A 21,781-nucleotide genomic window follows, 5' to 3' on the forward strand; every position below is an offset into this window, starting at 1 on the left:
TTACCACAGGTTAGGAACCCCATATGGGGACTGGGTACACAAGGTATGGGGCCAGTTTCTCCCATGGGACCTTTATCTGCAAGTTGAGCTTGATTCCTTAAAGGGAAGCCTACCCTTCCAGTCAAAGCCTTGGTAAAACAATTTCTCCAATTGCGTTCCTGTTGCAAAAGAAAATGGATCCTTATTGTACTGATGCAAACAACTATATTGGCATAAATTAAGAATACTCAGAACTAGTTTCCAAATTCTGAAGAAGCCATGCAGAGAGAGAGAGACAAATGTGCTCCAAATTTTGTTCATAGGAATATAACTTACTCAATCATTAAAGGTCATAAATAGCTCAAAATAAGCTTCCTTGACTCTGAAAAACAAAACAAAGATCAGCAATGTTCCAATCAAAAGTCATTATTGAAAACGTTACTTCAGTTTTCTATTAGTTGAGTCCATTCAGTTAACTCTTGTTTTGCTTGATATTTGTGAACATTTCAGCTCTTCATGAGTTCTGTATGTTTTTCCTTTATTCTAATGTCACAATCTCCAAAGTTTTCAGAAACCTGCATTTGAGACTGCCTGTCAAAGCTTGTGGCTGATTATAAACCATCCTTTGAAGAGGATTAAAATAAGACAACAATTATCTGTGAATAATAAAATGTCCATGGTAGTTACAGTTAGAAACATGAGTAACAAAGAAATTTGGTTATCTCTGTGGTTTATAATAACTTAGCATAACAACCTTAATTGTGATTGATAGCATATACTCAGAATTTTAGAAATCCCATACAATTTTGGAACACAAATTAACATTATTACATAAAATATAACCTAAAGAAGATTAAGCATCACTTTGGCAATCCCATGTACCTAAACATGTCAAATAATCTTGTTTACCACTCTTCTAGATGCTCCAGGGGCCCTCTGTAGCATCTAAAAGCTAGGTGTCAGGAAAGACAATTTTTGAAACTGAAGTTTGATTCGGGGAGGCCTGTTAAGTATATTAGAGGTTTAAAACACTTGACGATATGAAAGAATTCCAAATTTCCATATTATTTATTTTTCCAAAATGATGACTTAGAATTTTTTTAAAAGCAAAAACCTTTTATAACCCTTTACAGATTTAGCTAAAGAGCAGATTCGTGCATTAAGAGTACTTTGTTATGCTTTTATTTTGATGGTTAATTTACAGAAAAACCATATAATACTCTTGAATTTAATGTATTCGCACATGAAATTTCTTTTTGCCAGATTAATTTTTACAATTCTTCCACAACTTGTTTGAACTTTTAGCTCTATCTTATCTAATTCAAAACAATCCTTTAACTCTAGGCAAAAATTTACATTTTGACAACATCTGCATTTTACCAATAGTCTTTAAGGCTGTTTTTATTTTTCAAAAATTAATGTCACGTGAACTAAAAGGTACCACAGCTTTTATTTTCCTTTTAAAAAATATTTGATTCAAGTTCTTATACTTCTTTAAGTCAGTTAACTAGAGCTCTTTTTTATAGACATCACACACACACACACACACACACACACACACAACACATACATAACTACACAGAAAGGCAGAAGAAGATCCAGTAACTATGAGGCTTTTTGTTTGCCAGTCTCCTAATTAGATTATTGGCCTCTGAATGGAACTCTCCAAGGCTAGGAAAGGCTTAAAGCAAGGCTAGGAAAGCATGCAGTTTCCAGGGCCTAATAAACAGGTATAGCTGGAAGATAAAAACAGATTTTGAGAGGGATCTATCCACCTCTAATTCCTAGGGCTCCTTTAGGAAAACAGAGGTCTCTCCCAAAATGGAATTTGTGGCACCTTTTCTGTTTTTCCCAAGGAGTCCCAGGCCATGAGAAATTATCTTGGGGCCTCTCATGCATGCATTAAGATAGGCAAGGCAAAATGGAGAAAAATAGTTTAGTCGACTGAGAAAAAAATCTTTTCCCAGGAAAATAAAGTTTAGGAAGAGAAAAACATAAAGGCCTTTTAAATATACTTATAACTTGGATATCCACTTTGAATTAAACTGATTGCTCTTTAAAAAAATCCTTTGAAATCCCTTATTACCTGACTTTATCCATGCCAAACAGCCAATATTTGTAGTTCTGAAACTTTATCAAAGGTAATCTCCCAGGTGCTCAGAGAGAGGAAAATTCAAGGTGGTTTGTGGAGGGGAAGAGAATCAACAAATGTCAAAGGTCACACAGATCTCAAACCAGAAAGGACTCACTGCCTAACCCAAGATTGAACCCAGGCCGCCATTGTAAAATGTTGGAAGCTAAAAGCACTGCCACCTGCTTATGGGTCATGCTTCCAAGGACATAAAACAAGATGAAGGCCTGCAGCGAAGTTTGCCACTGACCAGTTTACCAGACTGTCTTTAATAGAGGGCCTATGGAGTCCTGGGCCCATATCCCATCCTAAGGTACCTCTCTTTTTGACAGAACCGGAAAGACATGTAAAACACTCCAGATTGGCTATAACTTAAGACCAGCCTCACATATCCTTTTTCATAAATAAAACTTTATGGAGAATATAAACAGTGACAGTTGGGGTCCTGGCCTAGTAAAATGTCTTCTAAAAGGAAAAAAGCCTTTCACATAAAAGTTAACTCTTGACCTGGTGGAGAAAAAAAAAAGAGAAACGGCTTAAAGTTCAGGGCTGTGTTAACTGAGGGAAGAACCTCTTATTCTTATGTGAGTGGTTCTTCCAACAAGGAGGGAAACTTAATTGCTATTTCTTCCCTGGGGCTGGAACAGAGCTGGACTTCTTGGCCAAGGGAGGGGAAGACACCGTGGATACACACGTGGCAGGGTATGCTGGCCAGCCTGCCATGCAGGACCCTTTGGGCATGGGCCCCAGCCCCAGCTCCAGCTGGGAGGGAAGGGGCAATGGGGTGCTGCTGCTTGCCTTTCAGTCCCATGGGTGCCTGCAGCCATTGTGGTGGGGTGGTGCCATTACACTGCTGAAAAAAAGAAGGAAAATGCTATAGAAGAGGCTGGGTTAGACCAAGGTTGACATTCCTGACCCCTAAGAGCAATGGGGGGTGGGGGATGCAGTCTCTTCTACTCTCAGAAGTCCAAGGACAAAAAGGCTCAGATACAAGAGGGGAAAAGATGCTTTGGTCTGCATTTTACTCACCTTTCCTCATGTCCCCACATGGGCCACCAGAATGATGCAAGATATTTTGCTCCTTAGTTCAGCTAAAATCTAGGTCCTTATCACACAACCAGGAAAAATTAGGTGCATGGACACATTGAAAGTTTGAGGAGAGCGGAATTTATTAAAGAAAGCTCTCAGTGAAAAAAAAGGGTTCTGCCAGCAGGCTCCCAACTCACAGATTGCATACCAGGTCACCACACACACCAGCTGAAGAGGCCAGGCCCCTTCTCACTGCTTAAGGCATGAATCCCCAGTGGCTGCACCCCATTTTCTCGGTGTGCAGGCAGGCCCCCAGTCTGTTGCCAGCATGTGCTGACAAGACCCTGCGCAGGTTCCCACATCTGCACAAAAGCATCTGATGGGATCCTCCCTTATCTGCCTCCTGCATCTATCTATCACTAGGTTTTCTCAGGTCTAACTTCATTTAGGTGTTTTTTTTTTTTTTTTTTTTTTTTTGCATGGGGTATTAGGAAGCCTAATTAGGCTCTGTGTGACATAATCTGAGTGATTAGGAATGTGTCACCTGACACTTTTAATTATAGTCTCAAATTTAAATGCAATTAATTTCAGAACACATTTATACATATTTTGAGTATCCTTTATCTGACATGGTTGGAACCAGAAGTATTTTAGATTTCAGATATTTTCAGATTTTGAAATACAGTAAGTCTTCACTTAATTTCATCAATAGGCTTCTGGAAACTGCAACTTTAAGCAAAATGACATATAACAAAACAAATTTTACCACAGGCTAAATGATACAAATAAGAGTTAAGTTTCTCTGGCATATTTCCAGTTGCAAAAATATCACCACATTTTGAAATAAAGACCCAAAATACTTTTAATATTAAACATTGAAATAAATGTAAGAAATACATATATTTAAGAAAGAGTAATAAAAACAAAGTATAATAATTATTTACTTGTTCCAGTTCAGTGTCACAGGTGGCTGGAGCCTATTCAGGTAGCTCAGCGCTCAAGGTGGGAACCAGCGCTGGACAGGATACCATTCCATCACAGGGTGCACCCACACACATCCACACTTACTCCCAGGGGGACAATTTAGCCATGCCAATTAATGTAACGTGCATCTTTGAGATGCAGGAGGAAACCAGAGTACCTGGAGAAAACTCATGCAGACATGGGGAGAACATGCAGACACTCCACATGCACAGTGGCCTAGCTAGGAAGCATTTTTTTTTCCCTTTAACATTATAGCAAAATGACATTGAAGGAAAGGACATTATTTGAGGACCTGCTGTATTTGCATATATATAATGAGATATCATGGGGATGGAACCCAAATCTAAATAGAGAATTTATTTATGTTTCATATATACCTTATACTAGGGGTCCCCAATCCCCAGGCCTCAGACCAGTACCAGTCCATGGCCTCATAGGAAACAGGCCACACAGCAGAAGGAGAGTAGCAGCAAGCGAACGTTACTGCCTGAGCCCCGCTTCCTGTCAGATCAGTGACAGCATTAGATTCTCATTGGATCACAAACCCTATTGTGAACTCCACATGCAAGGGATCTAGGTTGCATGCTCCTTATGAGAATCTTAATGCCTGATTATCTAAAGTAGAACAGTTTCATCCCAAAAACATCCTGCCACCCCCGTCTGTGAAAAAACTGTCTTCCATGAAACCATTCCCTAGTGCCAAAAAGGTTATGAACCACTGCCTTATACAGATAACCTGAAAATAATTTTATGCAATATTTTGTTACTTTATGTGTGAAACAGTTATTATCACCCTTTGTGGGTGTTTTTGCATGGGAGAACCTGGACAGTATAGAAATTGTAATGGAAGAGGTGTAATTTACAAGATATTGGAAGAACTCAGTAGACATGAGGTGCACCATTAGTAGTTATAGATCAGCCTGTGTGGTCCATTTATCCCTGCTCCTGACTAGATTGGAGATGCAAGTTAGTGTGGCAGAATGGAGTAGAACTAACTAGCTTGTGGCAGTTTGAATTTATGCGTACCTCATGCTTGAATGCATAGATCTTAGCAGTCAGATGAGTCTAAGCCTCTTGTTAATTTTAGGAGGCAAGCCAGTATAATTATTACAAACATAAAGATAATTATAGATCAGAATGATGCTTTATTTCTTTAGACTTAATTTTTGAAACAGAGCTAGAAGTTATGTTACATTTTTTCTTGTTTTTAAATTAAATTTTTCTTTGTGAAAAGAGTTGATGTTGTGCCTCAGGATAAGCTTCTTACAGATGCTTATAATATATTATTTTAAAGTACATTACATTTCTTAATCAATTTCAAAGAGCTTTCTTGATTTTGCTCATATGCTTATCCATATATTGTTCAAAATACAAAGGGACCAAAAAGAAGTCTTCAAATTATTTCTTTGCATTGTAATTGGAAGTACATTTAGAAATATTTGATGTGTATAGATGACATCTTTTCAGTTTTGTGTGTTTTATTTATATTCTGTGAGTGCAAGAAAAAATAATGGCCTCGAGACTTTGTTTTCTTCAAATTCTAAATCCACATGCATCCTTATTTGTTCTAAAATTACATTTTTTATGGCTAACAGTTTATCAAATTGTATTTATATTTTAGGCTAAAAATCTCATAGAGAGATTTTTTAATCAACAAGTAGAAATTCTTGGCAGACGTGCAGAACAATTACCTCAAATATACTATATTGAAGGTACTCTCCAAATGGTTTGGATTAATCGCTGCTTTCCAGGGTATGGAATGAATGTCCAGCAACATCCAAAATGTCCTGAGTGCTGTGGTATGTAATGAATTATGATTTCATGTTTTATATTGTTGAAAATTTACTTATTTTCATTAAGCCTAAGTGAATGCCTATCACTTATTTTTACTATCATTTAGGTATTCTTTCACAGTTTGTTTAAAGTAGTGTATTTGAAAAGTGAATCTAAAGATGTGAAAGAAAAACAGTCTGGCTTAATTTTGGCCTTGGTATTAATATTACAGCAAGGGAGTTTAGGATCATTAGGCAGTTATCTGGGAGGAAACACAAATAATAGTTATGAGTCATTTAGAGTTCCTGACTTTAAAAAACGCCAATTAATATATCTTTTAGAATCTATTATTGATGAGTTTAGGTTTGTATAGTCTACAGTAGATATCTTTGTGACTTTTTCCTTCCTTTTGAAATAAGTATATGAATTGTTTTATTACCAATTGTTTTACTAACTTTTGGTCCTAGCACTACAGGATCTGAGCTGCTTTCTGACATTCATTCTTTCTTTTTCATCTTTACTATAGAAGAGAATTCTGTAGAGGCTGTTGACTTAGATTAAGCACATGAATTCAAAGTCTTTGCATTTCTGTTATTGAGAGATTAATGGGCCCATTAATTTTCAGTCTTAAAAGAGTTTTAAAAATTTATACTAATATCACTAAATTTATACCTGTCTTAATCTGTTTCATATTGCCATAAGAGAATACTTAAGCCTTGATAGTTTATAAAGGAAAAAAGTTTATTTGTCTCACGATTCTGATGGCTGAGAAGTTTGAGACTAAGCATTCAGTGAGGGTCTTCCTTTTGCCTTGTTTTCTTTGACTTGGCTAGAGTTATCTTTATAATTTTTTGTGTTTCATTATTGTTTAAATATATGAAGTTTCACAAAAATATAGTACACAGGTATATTAGGAAATAGAATACAAATTAAACAAATGACTTCCAACTGTTAACTTTGTAACTATTTTTAAAATCAGTGATTATATATATCATATGTATTATATATATTACATATAATTATTATATATAATATATAATTATATGATCTATATTATATATAACATATATAAAATTTATAATTTGTATATAAGTATATGTTACATTATATATAAATATATAATATATAACATACATTATATGATAGAAATAATCACTGATATTTAAAATCAGTGATTTTATATATATAAAATATATATAATCACAATTTTAAAAATAGTTACAAAGTTAACAGTTGGAAGTTATTTATTTGTTTAATTTGTATTCTATTTCCTAATATACTTTTGTACTATATGAAAGTTCATATATTTAAGTAACAAAACACAAAAAGTTATAAAGATAACTCTAGCCAAATCAAAGAAAACAAAGTAAAAGGAATAGTCAGTAGTCTATTTTATGAAAAGGCTTTTAATCTAACTTAAATTGCAGAAAGAAAGGAGAAAAGAACAATTAGAAATGACTTAATGCGAATGATATTGCTATGATATGGATATGGTTTGTTTGTTCCCACAAAATCTCATGTTTAAATTTAATTCCAAATGTGGCAATGTTGGGATGTAAGGCGTAGTGGGAGAGGTTTGGGTCGTGGGAGCAGATCTCTCATGAATAGATTAATACTCTCCCTCAGGGGTGACTGAGTTCTAATTCTATTAGTTCCTGTGAGAGCTGGCTATACAAAAGAGGCTGGCACCTGCCCCCCTCTCTGGCTTCCTCTTTCACCATGTGATTTCTGCACACTCAGGCTCCCTTTCACCTTCTGCCATGGGTGGAAGCAGCCCGAGGCCCTCACCGAATGCCCAGTCTCAAACTTTTCAGCCATCAGAATCGTGAGACAAATAAACTTTTTTCCTTTATAAACTATCCAGGCTTAAATATTCTCTTATGGCAATATGAAACAGACTAAGACAGGTATAAATTTAGTGATATTAGTATAAAGTTTTAAACTCTTTTAAGACTGAAAAATTAATTTTTATATTATGTATTATATAATATATGTTATATATTATATATATTTATATTATATGTTATATATTATTTATTTATATTATATAATTTTATATTATAAAACATTTTAATTTTAATTAATTATAATTTAATAAATAATTATAATATAATATAATTATAATTATAAATAAATTATATATAATATATATTTTTATATATATAATATATTTTTAATAAAATATAAAATTATATATAATTATATATAAAATTATTTATAATTATATATAAATAATAATAAAATATTTAATATATTATAAATTATATATCAAGAACAATATGTAATATACATAATATGTAAAATATAATATTAATTAATATATTTATATGTATATAATTTATATATATATATATATAATAATATAAAATATATATATATATATCGGATAAAGAAAAACATAGAAATACCCAAAAAATAAACTGGAACATAGTAGTTAAGCTATTACATGTATTTATATCATTATTCAAAAAAGACTTAAACTAAAATTGTTAAAATATTTGCATCTCCTTAATTATAAGTATTTTAAAATTGTCAAACATAGCTCTTTCAAGTGAAGTAGTAGTTTACAATGTCAGAATTACATATAATTTTATCATTAAAAATTTTTTTTGTATTTAAAAACTTTGGGTAACAACACAATTGTAATGTTTTCTAATTTCACCATGTAATGATTACACTCAACTTATTATGTGCTACACTATTTGATCAAAGTAATTAATTGTTTTTATTCCTGTCATAAGAAGTATATGAGAAAATTTAACACGAATCTCAAAAATATTTTCTGTCTCTAAAATACTATTTTGTGCTCCTGAATATTTGATCTCTGCCCACGGAGTTTATATACTTAAGAGATGCATCCATGAAACAATTAGGGAACAAGAGACTGTTAAGGGAAAAAATACAAGAAGCTTATATAAAGAAAATTGAGTTTGCAACAGGATAGATCACAAGGGTTCAATGTAATTGTGATACGGCTTTCTTGATGAGACTTGTCTTTGAGTCTTGAGGAAGTTACTTTGCAGGATACCAGGATAGCAAGTACCATCCAAGCAATAGCATGAATGAGCATCAAGTTTATGGGGGAGGAATTTTACTTAAATAAAATAAAATTTATTTTTTGGATTTTATGGGCTCGTGATCGTTGCTCAATAGACTTATTAATTAGTGAGTTGCTAAATTTCATTTTGTGCCATCTTATGGTTAATAAACATTTTAATTTATAATTATCTTTTTCTTATCATTCCTGTAAGCTATTAAGCAAGATTCAGTTCCCTTAGTGTAACATTCAGGACCCCATAGGATAATAATAATTTTTGTTTATTTTACAGAAGGTTATCACCCTAACATTTTAGAAAAGCATATAACCACTCAAAAAGATACTTAAATCATTCTCTGAATAGAAAATGATTTAACAAATTACCCTGTATTTTAAATTAGGATAACACTAGTTAAAAGACAAAATTAACATAGTAAATGAATTTAAAATCCATTCAAGTATGAAACTGACTACTAGATAAAATGATGATGAGCTCATAAAATATGAGGTATCTCATGAAACAACTTCTGTCCAGAATAAAATGATATACCATGTTTATATTCAACAAACAAGATTGAGACAAAGCATTTTATGACGTAAGGGAAGTTTGTTTACTTTCTCTTTATTAGGTGAAATAAGCACCAGATTTGTTCTTTTCCTTCTGGAAGACAAAGCTTGTTTCCTTATAAATTAGTGAAGACTTAACATTTCTACCTATATTATTTTTCTTTTTCCTAACTTATTTAGTACTTTTAAATTAATTTATACTGAAAAGCTTCTCTGTGATTTGACATTTACCATTGCTTATTATGTACATCATTTTGTTAATCAGTTTTGGCACTTTAAAGAGAGACCTATTAAATTTGTGAATTATCAGTGTCTTATAATTTTTAAATTATATAATATACTGTAACCAAAGACTAGCCAAATATTATGCTGTTTTTAAAAGAATTTTGTTAAAACACAGATTCTGAAATGCTTTACTTTTCAATTTCTATTATATTTTTGTGTAGCTTGTATATTCAACTCTCCCCCATTTTATTTCTGCTAATTTTTTTCAAAAAAACAAAAACAAAAACAAAAAACAAACAAACTTGTAGGTCAAGTAACATTCTTTGACATAATACCCCAGATCCCTTCCTATTTTTTTCTCTTTAAACTATGGCAGTGGTTTTAAAACTCTTAGGTGTATCAGAATTTCCTGAAGATTTTCTTAAAACATATCCAACGTTTAGGAATCAGACATCTACATTTATAAGATTCCTAAGTGATTCTTACAGACACTGAGTTTGAGGTATCTGAGTATTAATGTTGATAAGGCAACACATAGAATGTCAGAATATTAGTTTTGATAAGGCTGTACCTTGATAGGATGCCCGTGCTTCTACTGAGGTAGCAGACTTTTTGCCACTGATTATTATGGATTAAATGTGTAGCTCAATAATAGATTAGACAACTTTTTTTCCTATTGCTTTCTCTTTTTAAAAAAAAAAAGCTATTGCTGATTCAAGCCTTTTGATAATCACATGGAAATTCCAGTAGGGAGTTCCTTCATTGTGGCATGGTATCTGTGTCTGTAATCAGAAATGATTAGGTTATAGGTTAGCATATTTAATCATCTTGAGATGGTTTTATTAATAAAGTGTACATTTGTACTTTAAATTAACTATGCAGGATAAACAAATTGTTTAGTAGGTAAAAATGTTTTTAAATAAAGCATTTCAGAGTCAATAAACTTATCCTAAAGACTTGCATCCCTGAACCCTTGTTTTGATTTTACATCAGAGGATCAGAGACAAAAAAAAGTTTCCTTTGCGTCTTTTTCACTACGTGTATTTAAATAGTTCTATTGTCAGTACGAAATAAAACTCATCCGCCTTTTCGACCCACAAAGACATTGTTCTTATTTTGAATCATTATGTTTCTGAAGAAACTAAATAATTGAAAAATCATGGTCAATAGATAGGTCATTCTATGGATTAGCAGTGTGGAATGCCCAGATTTTCCTTAAATAGATACATTTATTTATTTATTTATTTATTTATTTATTTATTTATTTATTTATTTTTTATTTATTTATTTATTTATTTATTTATTTATTTATTTATTTATTTTGAGATGGAGTCTTGCTCTGTCGCCCAGGCTGGAGTGCAGTGGCGGGATCTCGGCTCACTGCAAGCTCCGCCTCCTGGGTTCACGCCCTTCTCCTGCCTCAGCCGCCCAAGCAGCTGGGACCACAGGCGCCCACCACCATGCCCGGGTAATTTTTTGTGTTTTTAGTAGAGACGGGGTTTCACTGTGTTAGCCAGGATGGTCTCAATCTCCTGACCTGGTGATCCCCCGGCCTCCGCCTCCCAGAGTGCTGGGATTACAGGGGTGAGCCACTGCGCCAGCCGATAAGTTTATTTTCAATAAAAGCAGTCCATGTAATTTGAAAAACTTATTTGAGTGAAACTGTCTTAGATATGTTGAAGAATTAACAATACCTTGAAGACTTACTGGGTCAAAATCTAAAAAACAAAAATTAGTGCTTCTCCTGGCCATGATGAAATAGCTTATAGCAGACAAAATTCTTTCTGGAAAAACTAGAAAAGTCTAATAAAATTTAAAAATTACTCATTCTATTAAAGACATTGGTAAAATGTCAGGGCATAAGGATTCAAGAGGCAGCATAGCTCCCTTCCTTTCTATCATGGATAGAAAGGGGTGTGTGGAAATGCATGACGGATCCCAAAAGGCAATACGATGACATGTTTATGTGCTGAAATCAAACAGTTGTCAACTTATAATGCTATACCTGATGGAAATATCATCATACATGATGGAAAATCAAAACATCATTAGACATAATATATGAGAGAATTGCTGTGGGCAAATCTACACTCAAAAAAGGACTAAAGGGAATTTTTCAGTTGTTTAAAATGATCCCAGGCAGAAAAATGTTCATGCAGGATGGCATAAAGGGCAATGGAAAGGAAAAACATAGAGATAAGTGTAAATAAATATTGACTACACAAAAATATATAATGCTTTATGTGCTTAAAATATGTAGAACTAAATATATATGATCATGGTAACACCAAAAGCAAGAGGGAGTAAATAAAATGTTTTCAGTTTCAACCATTGTGTAGAACTGGTATAAGTAATGATTTGTATTAGATTGTAATAGTAGATTAAGATGCATGATGTATTCTTTAGGACAGCCACTAAAAGATAGTAAAATGATATGTATATAACAATTAGTAGATAGAAAAATAGTTACCCCAAACTCCACTTTATTTATCCAAAAGAAGCCAAGTTGGAAAGGGGACAAAAAAGTACAATTGGAACAAAAAATATTTCACTGAAATGATCAATTTAAATTCAGTATGTATGGCTCAGAGTCCCATCTCCACTGCCTCTTCTCCTGAGATACTGGAGACCGCAGGTGACTCTTATGAAGCATTTGTGACCTGTTACCTGAAGGAATTAGATTAGTATGCAGGATGCCAGGATATCCTGGAAGCCAAAAAATGATAGCAGAATAGAGGCTTTGCCAGCACACCTCACCCACTTGGAAATAGCAAAATAGTGTATAGAGATTCACACTGAGAATTTTTATCCAAGGAAGAACATAGGAGTTCAATATAAAAGTGAAAGAAAACTTTGTATTCTGGGAAAAGAAGATGAGCAGTAGCCCACATGATGAGGTCCAGTGGAAAATTATGTGAAAGCCCAGTACCTGAGAGGGAGAGTGAGTGACTCTGTGATACACATTCCCACTGGGTAGCCGGGCAATCCAGGCCACAGCAGAGCTCCTTGACCCTCCCAAACCCTGAATCTGACTTGGGGAGCAGTCAGGAAACTATGAGAAGGGACAGCATCTAGGAAGTGTACCAAACATGCTCCCGGACCTGGGCATCAAAAGAGGAGGCCATTCCTTTTCCTAGATCCTAGTGAGTTGCTTGGGAACATGCCAGTTAGCACCAGTGACAGTCACTGTTTTTGAGAATCTCAGTCTGAGGATTGGCACTCTGGTCGTGAGGAGGGTAGGAGCCCCCATAGCCAGAACTGACAGATGAGTATGACACCCCTGACCCCCGCCACCTTCATGGAACTGTAGCAGGAAGCTATTTGCCTGAGTTTTGCAGACTGAAAGCAAACTGCTTATGACTTAACTTATTGTCCCCACTTGCTGCCAAGGTCAGGGCATGGGAGGGAATGCCACTGGGTCCAGAGGATAAAAGCAAAGTGGGTCCCACAACTGCTCACTAGGCTGTGGAGCCAGTCACTCCATTTCCCCATGCTGGGTCTTTGGCATGGCAGCAGTTCTTCCACTCCTCAAAGGGGCATTTCTCTAGGGACCTGAGAACTGCTCCCTGACCACCATCAGATGTGGTGCTTGCATGCCCAACACTGGGGGACTTGAGTGCAGGTTTGCCCAGCTCAGTCCTGCCCAGCTTGGCCTCTCGCCTGGGTTGGGCAAACCTGCACTCAAGTTCCCCAGTGCGGGGGATGCAAGCACCAGATCTGACGCTATTTTATTCCTTTGTCTTAAAGCCTTGTTAGAAAGTAGTTTGAGACTACAGAAAACGTGCATATTCATCAGAAATTTGGCAAATGTATAGACAAAGTTTAACATCAAATGATGAACTAATTTTAGCATCCAGTGATAATTCCTGCATGTAAAAATTGTTTGTGTTGTTTGCCTAATGGCAGTTTCTGTATTCATTATTCTATATTTATTGATTATAATTCTACTCTAAGGGAGAGTTATATTCTCTCCCAATTTATTTTTTTTGCCATTATGGATTCATGAATATTGTATTCTTTTAGTTATTTTTCATTGTCATCATTATTATGTTGTTCAAGTTATCCAAAATTTTACCATTATAGTTTCTGTAAAGTAAAATTTGTACTCATGCAATATACCCTCATTATTTTTTGAGCAGTTTCTCACTTTATGGCATCATAACATGTTCCAGGCCTGCCTTTTAATTATCCTGCCCAAACTTTCTCATTAACCATGTCTCCCAGAAGCTCTGCTTTTTTTTATTGGTAAATTATACATGGCATAAAATATACAATTTTAACCATTTTTAAGTGTAAAATTCAGTAGTGGTTAAGTACATTCACAATGTTGTGCAATCATCACCACTATCCATTTAGGTTCCTTTTTGTATGGCTATCAAAAATTGTATTAATTAAACAATAACTCCGTTAGCCCTTCCCTTCATCTCCCAGTATTCTTCATTCTATTTTCAGTCTCTATGAATTTGTCTACTTTTGGTACCTTATACAAGTGTAATCATACAGTATCTGTCTTTTTGTGTCTGACTTATTTTAGTTAAAATATTTTTGAGGTTCATTCTTGTGGTAGCCTGTATGAGAACTAAATTCCTTAAGGTAGAATAATATTCTACTACATATACCTGTTCATTTATTAATGGGTATTTGGGTTGTTTCTATCTGTTGGCAATTGTAAAGAATGCTTTTATTAGCATTAGTATACAATTATATGCATCCCAACTTTCAAATATTTGCATATATACCTAGGAGTGGAATTACTGAATCATATGGTCATTCTATGAGAGGTCAAACTTTTCCACAACAGCTGCACCATTTTATATTACCACCAGCAATATACAAGCCTTCCAGTTTCTCCATTTCCAAACCAACACTTATTTGTTTGTTTTTTCCACCAGCCATGTTAGTGAATGTGAAGTGTTCCTCATTGTGGGCTTGATTTGCATTTCTCTAATGACTAATTGATACTGAGCATCTTTTCATGTGTTTATTGGCCATTTGTATATCTTCTTTGGAGAAATGTCTATTCAAGTCTTTTGTCCAATTTTAAATTATGTTGCCTTTTTTATTGAGTTTTAGGAGTTCTTTATATATTCTAGACATTAATACCTTATCAGATGTGTGATTTTTCAAATGTTTTTCCCCATTCTGTGAGTTGTATTTTTACTCTCTTGATAATGTCCTAAGTGCACAAAGCTATAAATTTTTGTTAAGTCCATTTTTTTTTCTTTTGTTGCCTGTGGTTTTGTTATCATATCCAAGCAGTAATTGCCAAATTCAATGTCATCAGACTTTTCTGGGGGAAAGTCTGATGACACTGAATTTGTCCAACTGGAGTTAAGTCCAGATTTTTTCTTTTGTTGTCTATGGTTTTGTTACCATATCCAAGGAGTATTTGCCAAATTCAGTGTCATCAGACTTTCCCCCAGTGTCATTAGGCTTTCTAACAGTTTTAAAGTTTTAGCTTAGGTGTGTTACTTACTTTAAATTACTTGTTTGCTGTGTAAGTTAAGGGTCCAACTTCATTTGTTTGCATGTGGATGTCCGGTTTTCACAGCACCATTTGTTGAAAAGACAATCTTTTACCCATGAAATAGTCTCAGCTTCCTTGTCAAAATCAATTGACAATTTATGCAAGTGTCTTTTTTCTGGACCCTCTATTCTGTTCCATTGGTCTGTATGTCTGTCTTTATGCCATTATCACACTGTTTTTATTACTGTAGCTTTGTAATATGTTTAGAAATCAGGAAATGTGGATTCTTCGACTTTTTTATTTTCTAAGATTGTTCTATTTGTGGTACGTTGAGATTCCATATGAATTTTAGGATGAGGTTTTCTATTTTTTGCAAAAATATGCTTGACATTTTGATAGGGATGATACTGAATCTGTAGATTGCTTTGGGTGGTATTGCCAACTTAATAATATTAAGTCTACCAATCCATGACCACAGAATGCCTTTCCAGTTATTTATGAGTTAATTTGTTTCAAAAGTATGTTATAGATTTCAGTGTACAAGCCTTTTGCCTCCTTGCATACATTTATTCCTAAGCATTGTATTCTTTTTAATGTTACTGTAAATGGAGTTTTATTAAATTCCATTGGATTATTCATTGCTAATGTACAGAAATGCAGCTATTGTTGCAAGTTGATTTTGTATGTTGCACCTTTACTGAATATGTTTATTAGATATAAAAGATTTTGATATTTTTAGAATCTTGAGGATTTATACAAAAAAGATAATGTCATCTGTGAACAGATAATTTTGCTTCCTTTCCAGATGGATGTCTTTTATTTATTTTTCTTGCCCAATTTCTCTGGCTAGAACTTTCAATACTATGTTAAATATAAGTGAGGATAGTAGACACCCTTGCCCTGTTATTAATCTTAGGGGAAATGCTTTCATCATTTCATAATTGAATGTGATGTTAGCTGTGAATTTTTCATATAAAGTCTTTACCATGATGAGAGAGTATTATTCTATTCATACTTTGTTGAATATTTTTATCAGAAAAAAGGGGTTGACATTGGACAAGTGGTTTTTCTGCATCAATTGACATGAGTTTTTGTAGTTTTTTTCCTTTTCATTCTGCTAACGTAGTATATTATATTGATTTTTTTTCATATGTTAAACCATTCATACATTCTGAAAATAACACCTTCTTGGTCATTGTATATAGTCCTTTAGTATGGTATTGAATTTTGTTTTCTAATATTTTATTGAATTTTGGATCAGTAATAATAAGGGATATTGGTCTGTAGTTTTCTCGTAATGTCTTTTCCTGGCTTGGGTGTCATGATCATATTGGTCTCATAGAATGAGTTAGGAAGTTCCTTCCTCTGCAAACATTTAGATTGTTTGTAAAAGATTTGTGTTACTTCTTTAAATGTTTGTTTGAAATTACTAGTGAAACCATATTGCTAGGCTCTTCTTTATAAGAAAGTTTTTGATTACTGATTCAACTGCTGTACTAGTTATAAATCTGTTCACATTTTCTATTTCTTTTGAGTCATTTTTTATAGAGTATGTATTTCTATAAAGTTGTTAGTATCATCTAAGTTATCCAATTTGTTGGCATACAGTTGTTCATAGTATTTTGTTATCTTTCTGTTTGTATAAAATCAATAGTAATATCCTCACTTTTAAATTATGATTTTTAGTAATTTGAGTCCTCTCTTTCTTTTTTAGTCAATTTAGCTAAAGTTTGTTCCCTTTTTTGATCTTCTCAGAGAACCAACCTTTGTTTCTTTTAAATTATTTTTCTATTTCCTAATTTATTTCCCTCATTATGGTGATTCTGTGTTTAGTTTCCTCTCCTTTTCCTGGTTCCTTAAGGTGTAAATCGGTTTACTGATTAGCAGTCTTTTCTCATGTTTGATATATGTGTTTCCAGCTATAAATATCCCTCTTACCACTGCTTTTGCTGGATGGCGTAAGTTTTTGTATATTGTGTTTGCATTTTCATTTGTCTTATCTGTTTCTTTTGTGGGTTTTCAAATTTTTTTATTGATACGGGGTCTTGCCTTGTCACTCAGGCTGGACTACGGTGACACAATCATGGCTGATTGCATTCTCAACCCCCTGGGCTCAAGTGATCCTCTCACCTCAGCCCCCTGAGTAGCTGGGACTACAGGCATGCACCACCATGCCTGGCTTATTTATTTATTTATTATTATTTTTTAGAGACTGGATCTCACTATATTGCCCAGGCCAGTCTCAAACTCATAGGCTCAAGTCATCTACCCACCTAGGCTTCCCAAAATGCTGGAATTACAGGTGTGAGCCACTGCACCTGGCTGCTTTTGTGTTTTCTATATTGACCCTTTGAATGTTTGATTGTATTGTTTAATGTCCACATATTGTGATTTTCAGTGTTCTTTAAATGATTGATTTCTAGCTTTATTCTACTCTGATTAGAAAATATACTTTGTATGATTTCAGTATCTTAAATTTATTTAAGCTTTTTTGTGACTAAGCACATGATCTATCCTGAAGATTGTTTCATGTGCCCTTGACACACACACACACACACACAAAAAGTATATTCAGCTGTTGTGTGGAGGGTTTTGTATAATACTCTTAGGTCTAATTGGTTTATAGTGTTTTTTAAGTCCTTTATTTTCCTATTGATCTTTTTTCTGAAGGTTCATTCATTATTGAAATTGGGGTACTGAAATCTCCAACTGTTACTGTAGAACTCTCTATCTCCCAGTAATTGTGTCAGTGTTTCCTTCATATATTTTGATTCTCTGTTTGAGTATTTTAAGAACTGCTGAGACTGAGTTTGTTTTTCTGTACATCTATTGAGATCATTATTTGATTTTTATTTCTTAGTTTATTAACATAGGCCAGACATGTAGCTAACACCTGTAATCCCAGAACTTTGGGAGGCAGAGGCGGTTGGATCACCTGAGGTCGGGAGTTCAAGATTAGTCTGGCCAACATGGCGAAATGCCGTCTCTACTAAAAATACAAAAATTAGCTGGGTGTGGTGGTGCATGCCTGTAATCCCAGCTACTAGGGAAGCTGAGACACGAGAATCACTTGAACCCGGGTGGCGGAAGTTTCAGTAAGCTGAGATTGCGCTGCTGCATTCCAGCCTGGGTGACAGAGAGAAACTGTCTCTGTCTCTGTTTCTCTCTCTCTTTCTTTCTCTCTCTCTCTATATATATAGATAGATAGATAAATAGACAGATAGATAGATAGATAGATAGATAGATAGATAGATAGATGATAGATAGATAGATAGATATACATTTATTAACATAAACTTTTTTTACTCTTAAACCAAATTTGCATCTCTGAAATAAACCCAACTAGATTCTCATGTATTTTCATTTTTATACAGTGCTGTTTGCTAACATTTTTGTAGAAAGTCCTTTTTCTGCATTTATGAGACATTGGCTGAAACCTTCTTTTCTCATACTTTTTTATTATTATTATTATACTTTAAGTTTTAGCATACATGTGCACAATGTGCAGGTTTGTTACGTATGTATCCATGTGCCATGTTGGTGTGCTGCACCCATTAACTCGTCATTTAGCATTAGGTATATCTCCTAATGCTGTCCCTCCCCCCTCCCCCCACCCCACAACAGTCCCCGGAGTGTGATGTTCCCCTTCCTGTGTTCTCATTGTTCAATTCCCACCTATGAGTGAGAACATGCGGTGTTTGGTTTTTTGTCCTTGCGATAGTTTACTGAGAATGATGTTTTCCAGTTTCATCCATGTCCCTACAAAGGACATGAACTCATCATTTTTTATGGCTGCATAGTATTCCATGGTGTATATGTGCCACATTTTCTTAATCCAGTCTATCGTTGTTGGACATATGGGTTGGTTCCAAGTTTTTGCTATTGTGAATAGTGCCGCAATAAACATACGTGTGCATGTGTCTTTATAGCAGCATGATTTATAGTGCTTTGGGTATATACCCAGTAATGGGATGGCTGGGTCAAATGGTATTTCTAGTTCTAGATCCCTGAGGAATCGCCACACTGACTTCCACAATGGTTGAACTAGTTTACAGTCCCACCAACAGTGTAAAAGTGTTCCTATTTCTCCACATCCTCTCCAGCACCTGTTGTTTCCTGACTTTTTAATGATCGCCATTCTAACTGGTGTGATACCACACAGTGAGATACCACAATGGTATCTCATTGTGGTTTTGATTTGCATTTCTCTGATGGCCAGTGATGATGAGCATTTTTTCATCTGTTTTTTGGCTGCATAAATGTCTTATTTTGAGAAGTGTCTGTTCATGTCCTTTGCCCACTTTTTGATGGGGTTGTTTGTTTTTTTCTTGTAAATTTGTTTGAGTTCATTGTAGATTCTGGATATTAGCCCTTTGTCAGACGAGTAGGTTGCAAAAATTTTCTCCCATTTTGTAGGTTGCCTGTTCACTCTGATGGTAGTTTCTTTTGCTGTGCAGAAGCTCTTTAGTTTAATTAGATCCCATTTGTCAATAATTGGAAAAAACTACTTTAAAGTTCATATGGAACCAAAAAAGAGCCCACATCGCCAAGTCAATCCTAAGCCAAAAGAACAAAGCTGGAGGCATCACTCTACCTGACTTCAAACTATACTACAAGGCTACAGTAACCAAAACAGCATGGTACTGGTACCACAACAGAGACATAGATCAATGGATCAGAACAGAGCCCTCAGAAATAATGCCGCATATCTACAAGTATCTGATATTTGACAAACCTGACAAAACCAATCAACGGGAAAAGGATTCCCTATTTAATAAATGGTGCTGGGAAAACTGGCTAGCCATATGTAGAAAGCTGAAACTGGATCCCTTCCTTACACCTTATACAAAAATTAGTTCAAGATGGATTAAAGACTTACATGTTAGACCTAAAACCATAAAAACCCTAGAAGAAAACCTAGGCAATACCATTCAGGACATAGGCATGGGCAAGGACTTCATGTCTTTTCTCATACTTTTCTAATCAGGTTTTGACACAACTTTATGCCAGCCACCTTAAATTGACGTGTGGTTTATCTTTCTTTTTTCTCTTCTGCATGAATTGGAATAATTTCATCCTTATGCGTGTTTTTTTTTGACCATTCTATTGAAGTTATCTGAGCTAGGTTTTCTTTTTTGGAAGATTAATTTGAAGAAATAATCTTCTCTTTATATTTGTTATGGTATCATTAAGATTGTATATTTTGTGTCAGTTTTGTTATATTTTCTCTTAATTGTCAATTCCATCTTAAATTTAAATTTAATGGGTAGTTATATTCAGGTATATAATTGAAAACTTGTTATGTTATAACTTACTACTTAAGATACATAGATCTTATGTGGGCAACTACAAGAACATTTAGATATATATTGGCTATAAAAATATTATATAGTGTATTTTCTATATATCATATATTTATTGTATTATATATGTATGTGTAAAAATATGTATAAATACTAAATATATAAATATAGATCACTAATCACAAGTTTACATCAATAGAAGGAAAATTTTCAATATTACAGTAATTTTTCCATCAGGTCTCTTTACAGCCCATCCTGGCCCAGAAGTAATTATTAATGTGACATCTATCACCATAAATTAATTTGCCTATTCTTGAACTTCATTTAAATGGAATAACATTATTATGTCATCTTTTGTGACTAGCTCTTTTATTCATCCTATGTCTATGAGATACGTTCTTATAGTTTTATATGACGATAAATATTTTCTCCTGATACGTAGTATGCTATTGACTAGAGTCAGTTTACCCATTCTGTTGTTGACTGGAATTTATTTGTGCTATTATTAACAGTAATTATTAATGCTTACTATTAATTACTAATAGCTGTGATATTGTGAGTGTAATTGCAAGTCATCTTATTGTTAATGTTTTCAGAAGAAATATTTTCCTTGAGTATATATCTATAAATGGAATGGCTGAGTTACAGGCCTGGCATACTAGCTTTAGTAGATACTGCTACACAATTTTTCATGTGCTTGCATGATTGTACTTATATCAGTAATTTATGAGAGATCTAGTTTAAGATTATATGTTAATTAACATTTAGTTAATCAGCTCCATATGTCTTGATATCTTTTGATGTAAATCTACCAATTTTATTGTTTTTCTTCAGTTTAATTTTTGCTCTCCTAGGTTGCTATATTTTTAGATAAATTTTGGAATCATCTCATAATTTTCACAAAATACATGTGAGTGCTCTGATTTGAGTGGAGTTTAATATATAGATTAATTTTGGAAAATTTGCATTGTTATAATATTGTTTCTTAGAATCCATGAACCTAATTTATCTGTCCTTTTATTTATATCTGTTTAAGTTTCAGGAAAAATATTTTAAATATAGTGGCTTTCAGTCTAGCGGTCACACACATTACTGAGTTTGGAGTATTTCCTGATTTCTTTTTTTAGTTCTTTTACTTAAGGATTATATAGAAATGTGTTGTAATTCTGAACATTTGGTGATTTTCCGAATATGTTTTTTTAAAACTTAGTTCTAAATTAATCTGCTGTCATTAGAAAAAATACTCTATTAAATATTTTATCTTTTCATACTTATATTTAAGTATA

The 21,781-nt window shown here is 33.9% G+C and overlaps 1 protein-coding gene across 2 annotated transcripts in view; it reads left to right on the forward strand.

Moving 5' to 3' along the window:
• The window catches only part of ZPBP (zona pellucida binding protein), a 155,005-nt gene that overhangs the window by 102,289 nt on the left and 30,935 nt on the right, over window positions 1-21,781 (forward strand). For both annotated transcript variants that reach the window (XM_032758120.2, XM_032758121.2), the window contains exon 7: window positions 5,745-5,922. In XM_032758120.2, coding sequence (XP_032614011.1) covers window positions 5,745-5,922 — 178 coding nt within the window. The remainder of the gene's footprint in view (window positions 1-5,744; window positions 5,923-21,781) is intronic.

The sequence above is a fragment of the Hylobates moloch genome, unplaced genomic scaffold (assembly GCF_009828535.3).
Source record: "Hylobates moloch isolate HMO894 unplaced genomic scaffold, HMol_V3 SCAFFOLD_1, whole genome shotgun sequence".
In the NCBI taxonomy this organism is placed as follows: Eukaryota; Metazoa; Chordata; class Mammalia; order Primates; family Hylobatidae; genus Hylobates; species Hylobates moloch.